At 32.5% G+C, this 6,872-nt stretch overlaps 1 protein-coding gene across 3 annotated transcripts; it reads right to left on the bottom strand.

Annotated features, from left to right (window-relative positions):
* Positions 1-905: 905 nt before the first annotated feature.
* Positions 906-4,930, bottom strand: LOC107914159 (uncharacterized). Of its 3 annotated transcripts, none has more exons than XM_016842955.2 (6): positions 4,704-4,930; positions 4,499-4,567; positions 3,195-3,451; positions 2,933-3,023; positions 1,306-1,372; positions 906-1,225 (listed from the first exon to the last, which is right to left on the bottom strand). In XM_016842955.2, the coding sequence occupies exons 2-6, from the start codon at positions 4,501-4,503 to the stop codon at positions 1,172-1,174; spliced, it is 474 nt and encodes a 157-aa protein (XP_016698444.1). In that variant the 5' UTR covers positions 4,504-4,567; positions 4,704-4,930; the 3' UTR covers positions 906-1,171. The 3 variants fall into 3 exon arrangements, with proteins under 3 accessions (XP_016698444.1, XP_016698443.1, XP_040958987.1); XM_016842954.2 differs by having other exon boundaries at positions 1,306-1,414; positions 4,704-4,926; XM_041103053.1 differs by lacking the exon at positions 4,499-4,567 and having other exon boundaries at positions 3,195-3,456; positions 4,704-4,926.
* Between the last annotated feature and the right edge of the window lie 1,942 nt (positions 4,931-6,872).

The following is a 6,872-nucleotide window of genomic DNA, read 5'->3' as shown; positions in this document are numbered from 1 at the left end:
AAACTTTTCCATTCATTTAAAAATAATTTGACAAAAAATACAAATTCAAGGAATAATTATTTTTGTCATTCCTTGAAACTTCATTGAAATAAAAACTAAGAAAAAGAACATTATCATTATATTTTCAATTAACCGACTGGAAATTAAGTCATTTAAAAAAAAATTTCTATCCGATAATGGTTAAGAAATCTGAAATTTCAATTAATTGTAGTTTAGTTCGAGTAAGCACTCCTAGAAATATGATTATGGCTGCAACTTCTTCCTATGATCATATCGTTATTAGTAAGCAGCAGTCCAAAAAATAATCATGATAAGTGACCATCAAATATCAATGAATTGCCCTAATAAATAATGATGATGACGAAGAATTACTGAAATCTGAGGCAAAGTAACCAAATCACAATCAAAGGCAGCAATTCAGTCAACAAACTCGAAATTACTCCAACCTAAAACCAATCCGATTATAAACATGTAATAACTTGAATTTAATAATTGAACTCGTAACAATCTGAAAAACTCCAAATCCACCCAATAGATACCTTTAAACATCTACAAATCTAGAATCCCGGATTGGTTTAAAGCTCTAAACGCATCTGTAAGTTTAAAGGAGCTAATCAAAGGTACCCATAGCTTGTGAATGGGAAGGCCATAAGCTATAAATGATCAACTTTGAAACAAACCTGGTATAGTTTGTTAAAAGCATCCCAATCCTACTTTTTTTTGCTTCCCTAATGGAGCCTTATTCCACAAAATCCAGGGAGCACACTAAACATCTGGGATAATTTATCATCACATTTGTTCTGTCATTGCATGTTCAAATGAATCAGAGCAAACAACACTTGCACTAGGATGTAAGGTAGCCGTAACCAAAGCACAGAATTTGGCAATAAATTAATGATGGAAGATTTTGCTGCCCTGAAAACCAGAGGGCGCTAGTATTTTCTATTTTGGATTAGTTCCAGTTCAATAAAATAGCATGTCTAAAAGGTCTGTTGAGTTAGAATGAAAAAAAGGACACCAGATGCAGGCATGACCCTGAAATTGTTACAGTTGATATACACACCAGGCTATGCTCCAATGCATTTACTTATTGAAGCAATTAAAATGTTACAACAAGTCAGATAAATATTGATATCTCACCATCTCTCAAATGTAGTTGTACTGTTGTTGCTCAGTCATACAACCCTTCCTGCTCCCAAACATCCACGAGAAAATCTATCATTTCCTGTCATTTTTCATGAGAAACACAAATCAGGTAAGCACGCAATTCATTGATTATAAAAGCTTGCTGGTGCTGGGACTTACAGAAAGAGGAATAGGCTGAGGGAATGGCTTGTTGCTTCCAAGTAAATTTTCATAAGTCGCATTCCAACTGCAAAGCCAGAATTGTTTAACCATGCTGAGACAATGAGTGCTGACAAGATAAGCAAAAGGTTCATAAATGATTGACGGGCTACATACTTGCATCCAGAAGTGATTTTCCAGAAGTACAGAAAATGCCATTTCAAAGTTCAATACCTAAGATCCAGGTTCTCTAATGACAAATCTGGATTTTGCTAGAATCAGAATCCTTGACACAACTCCTAAGACACTGGAAAATTATGCAAGCACCATGCACTATTAAAGGTACCATTATTGTATTGTTGAAAGACAAACATTAACCTTTTGATTCTTCATTATAATCTTCAAATCTTACAGGTTACAGCAATAGATGCTAGGAAAGTAAATATCAATATCAGAGAACCAGTGTTGTCAAGGACACAAGGCACTAGAACCCTTTTATTGCCTTAAGTGCAAGGTGCAAAAAAAGTGCTAGCTGGAGTGAAGTATAGGGAAATATATGTGAGTTTTTGCAAGTCTGTGTGTATATATAATATATAAAGCTTAAGATATATAGTAAACTCTAAAGTGTGGTCTAGTTTATCTACAAATCATGCAATTCTTTTATTGGTCAATATGCATGGTTTCCTTATGGTCAATGTTTGTTGTTGAATGCTCAAATATTGAGAGGTACAGAGTTAATATTATACCTTTCATACTGGTAAAGGTATATCAAATAAAAATAGTGAAAAATAAAAGAAATTAAAGATAAGTTCAGTCAGGCGGGCTTTTTTTTTTCTAATACCTATTGCCTTACAAAAAAAGTATGACTATGTGCACCAGGAATGCACCTGATCAAATGGGCCTTGCCTAGAAAGGTCTGAGCCGTTTTTGCTGTATAAGGCTGCACTAGGCGCACACCTTGACAGCACTGCAGAGAATAGAGATGTGACTTAACAAAAGCCCATGTCAGGGGCTGAGAAAAAGACCAGAGAAATGATTGTCTAGTAGATAGTAACTATAAAGAGGGCCTCACTTTACTGAGCTCATAGAGGATATTGTTCTAGGTAAAGCGAAGTGGCTGATGTCATGCAGCACACTTCACATAGGTAAAGTTGTCATTATTGCATTATTATTTAAACAATTTTATGATTTGGTAGCATAACTCATCCTTTTCAGGTCAAAGGCAGCTAAAATGTTGAAAATTAAATCCGCTCCCCATTCCAGAAGATCTGAAGTTGAAAATTTAATGTTGTAGAAATGATGATATCTTCTTTTATGTCTTGTGCCTTTGTATGGCCCCGAGGAAAGAAAGAAACAGTGACGATAAAATGGTCGTCACATAAATTAGTTAAATGGAAATTGTTTCATATCTAGAAATTCCAGACAAAATGCAGACTTAGATGCCTTCCAAAATTCAAACAATACATAGAAGAAAAAAGAAATGGAACTAATTAACACCCTCAATACTGTTCTCTTAAATGCAAATAAACAAATCTGTAATCAGATCATTTTGCAAGTGGATGAGAGCTCATGGGAAGAAATGTATTGGAAGATCATAAAACCAAGATTAATGAAAACACTAAATTTATATTTCCTGACAACAACTCACTTTAGCTTGGGTTCTTGAACCAATTGCTTCCGATTTTGAGACCTCCTGTTTCCCACCCAGCGCTGCCTAATTTGATTCCAGAGAAGAAGGCCTGCAACAAAGTGCAGTTGTGATTGTGAGATGGTGCATAGACAGCCTGATCTTATTTTAGTACCAAAAGAGGTCCTCAAAGGACTATCCAGATAGGAAGGTAAGTAAGTTCATAAAGCTGTCAGATATAAATGTTACTCCAGACAAAGCAACTTAGAAGCTGAGAACTTGCCATGATTTACAAATTCAGCTGGGGCATTAGCAGTTGCAACACTGCCATGCAGATCAAGTGTCTGGTTGCTTGTGCTGATCGATGAGATGCTTCCCTGTGACTGCACAGCACTGTTGTCCATATCACAAGTGCTAGTGGTCCAGAAATCTTCTGATATGCTGGCTTTCCTGACTGTCTGACCTTGAACGTTTAGTCCTTTTGACGATTCATTCACCAAGGGATTGAAACTCGGCTTCTCATAGCATCCTAGACAACCACTGCTCTGTTACAAATCACACAATCATATTACACGATTAGTACCTGTATCGAGCCTTATTTTATGACATGTAGCAAAACCATATTTGCAACAAAAAGCAGTACTCGTAAAAATGCAACATTATAACACTTCAATTCAGAGTGTCAACCTTCTGGATCAAAGCCAATTAGCTATAAATCTTACAAGAAAGGCCCCCAAAAGAAGTAAGCTTCCCTTCAAGGGAGTGTGCAGGCAGTTTTATTTGAACACTTAACCAATCAAATCTATGGTTGACTTTGAACAATGATGCCCAGCATTGTGGCTGGGTTACTAAGTAAACATCCCTCAATTCTGGGCTCAGCAATTTGAAGAATTTGAAACTGAAACAGTTACAGCGGTGGGGTATTCAAGTTCCTTGTGTTGCCTTATCAATTTCTACAAAATCATTGCTCGTCACTTAATAATAATAAATAAAAGCAATGTTATCTGCTACACCAGAATCACTAGACAACATCAAAAAGCTTCCTGATTTCTATCACTAATAAAAGGCATAAAACTCCAAGACTATATCCTATGAGCCTAAACCAGTAACTTATAATCAAGATTATTAGGAAGGTGAGAAAACTTCCTTTTTCTAGATCTTTTGTTTTTATTTATCAAATACAGGCATAGTGGTTGCAAAGACACTAGATACATATTTAAAAAAATTTGCAATCAACATAATTAATCCTAAAGAACCATACTATTAAAGAACCATTACTTATAAAAGGGCAGAATGAAAACAGATAATCAAATTGGGCTCCATTTCTTTTCACCAAACTGTTTAGACTTTAGACATGAACGGTAAACTCCAGAGTTGAAATGTTTTTTTTTTCCTCTTTTCCTCTATTGTCAAGGAAATTAATTAAAAAAAAAGGGTGCTCCATTTACTCAAACCCCATATTAAACCTCAAAGAAGAGGAAGAAAATAAACAATAAAAGGAAGAAAAATAAAAACTTTTCAACCTTGTCAATAAAAGGCCAAAAAATATCAAAATCATAGGAGAAAACAAAAACCAATAAAACTTACCCCATATATACAAAACAAGGACTAGAAGAAGCAAAAAACAGATCTGTAAATCAATGGGAATCTGATTTCCTGAAATGAAACACCAAGACAACCCTTGAGGAACCCAAAGAAGTAATGAAATTCACGGGAATGAAACAAAAATCCACTAGAGGCATAGCAAGCAAAATATATATTTAATAAACATGGTAAAAGAAAAGAAATTTACCTGTAAAACGGTGACAAATTGGGTTATCGTTGTTTTGATTATGCGTTTCAGATGTGGTATTTTGCCCTTTGCAGTCGTTTTCCTTTTTCTTTTATATTATTCTTCTTCTCAACTAGTAATTTGGGAAAAGAAAGAGAAAAAGGGAGAAAAATACTATAGCTTCTAAGCTTCCTGAGCTGTTCCGTTTAATCTCTCCTGCTTCTTTATCATTCATTTTTTTACTCCTCCATTTGTTAATTTTTTTTCATTTTAATACTTAAATTTGGCAGCTATATCTATTTTGATCCCTTAACTTGAAAAATATAAAAATTTATTGATATCACACTCTAAAATTATGTCACATCATTGCTTTAAATATTAAAAATTTTATATAAATTTTTAGGTAATGATATAATACAATCTTAGAATGTTATTCAACATTTTAATAATAGGACCAATGATTGAAGATGTTAGACCATCAGTTCTTGATTCAAACAGTTCGATTGGTTCTACCGTTGGACCTACAATATAAATTTTGGACTTTAGAGATGACATGTACTTAGGTTTGGTAATGTAAATATGAACTATAAATATATAATAGAAATGTTATAAAAACAAGTGTAAGCATGTGAAAAGATGGTTATGTGCTTAAATGTAATATCTCTTGCTCAGATCTTTTATTCGATTGGGTGAGAGGTGTTACATTTCTACCACACTTTATCAAGCAAATTTGATCAATTATTTATTTACAGAGTAAACTCTAAAAATTGTCACTCAACTATTAGCGTTGTTGACACTATTTTTTGATAAAACGGGGTCGACATAGGTTTTGAAAAATGAAAATGAAAGTGGGAGTCGCCACCAATCCTTTTTAATAGGGTGTGATTGGATCACCTCGAAAAGTGATTGTTTTTAATAAACAATTTGATTTTATTAAAACAACAATTTTGGTCCACGAAATTCAGAAAAATAGGTTCGGGAGTCGGTTACGTACGAGGAAGGATTAGCACCCTTGTAACGCCCAAAAATTGGTACCTAGTTGATTAATTAATGTCTTAATGTCGAAAATTAAAAAATTTAAAGAGATTTAAAGTACGATCCTTAAAAACTAGAATGACATGGATTAAGATTTAGGAGGATATTTGGCCATTTGGTCGAACGAGAAATCGAAACTCAGCACATTAGGGCACGTTTTCTCGAATTTCTAAACGCAAAACATTGCCTTATTTTGAAATTTTTAAAAGGATATTTTTGGTCGAATGAGAAAAATCGAAACCCAGCACATTAGGGCACGTTTTCTCAAATTTCCGAACGGAAAACATTGCCTTATTTTGAAATTTTTTAAAAGGATATTTGGCTATTTGGTTGAACGAGAAAAATCGAAACCCAACACATTAAGACACGTTTTCTCGAATTTCTGAACGCAAAACATTGCCTTATTTCGAAATTAGTATGCGTAACAAAATGTTAATGAATACAATGGTGTAGCATAAATAACACAAGTAATAGCAATGAAAATAAATTGGATAAAAAAAGGGCAAATCAATGACATGCAAAATAACAATACATATAAGCAAATAAAATCAAAACATTCTTTCAAAATAATAATGAAAATGTAAATAAAGAAATAAGCAAAAAAATGAATAGAACTATAAAAATATAAAAGATATATATATGTATCTACATAGAATTATAGAAATATGAAAAGTATATGTATGTATAAAATTTTAAGTTATGAAAATAAAAAATATATGTATATATATGCGTAGTTATAAAAATATATGTATATATGTAGATAGATTTTTTTTATAAAATAGAAAAATGTGTATATATATTATAGAATATATGTATGTATTAAAAATGTATGTATGCGTATACATACTTTAACATTATAAAGCATAAAAAAGCATGTAAATATATATAGGAATTATAAAATATATATATGTATGTTGTAAGAACGTATGTATGTATGTACATGTGTATAACGAAGATTAAAAAAAGAATTAATGTATAAATGAGCATATGATAACAATAATACTTAATAATAACGGCAATAACATCAAATTTATCAATTTTAAATAATAAAAAAGGAATCACGGAAAAGGGACTAAATTAAACTTTGAAACAAGATTTAGGCTTTAAATCCGTAAATAAATGAAAATGGAAGGACTATATTGAACATGCGAATAA

Source organism: Gossypium hirsutum, chromosome D10 (genome assembly GCF_007990345.1).
Source record: "Gossypium hirsutum isolate 1008001.06 chromosome D10, Gossypium_hirsutum_v2.1, whole genome shotgun sequence".
Lineage (NCBI taxonomy): Eukaryota > Viridiplantae > Streptophyta > Magnoliopsida > Malvales > Malvaceae > Gossypium > Gossypium hirsutum.
Note: the sequence above shows the minus strand (reverse complement) of the source record. Positions and strands in the feature narration are given on the sequence as shown.

What these genes read in the sequence shown, in the direction of transcription:
- LOC107914159 (XM_016842954.2), bottom strand. An exon ending in AGCTGAATTTGTAAATCATG is followed by an intron (nt 3,024 to 3,194) that starts GCAAGTTCTCAG and finishes ACTTTGTTGCAG; the next exon opens with GCCTTCTTCTCTGGAATCAA. An exon ending in CTCAGCCTATTCCTCTTTCT is followed by an intron (nt 1,226 to 1,305) that starts GTAAGTCCCAGC and finishes GAAAAATGACAG; the next exon opens with GAAATGATAGATTTTCTCGT.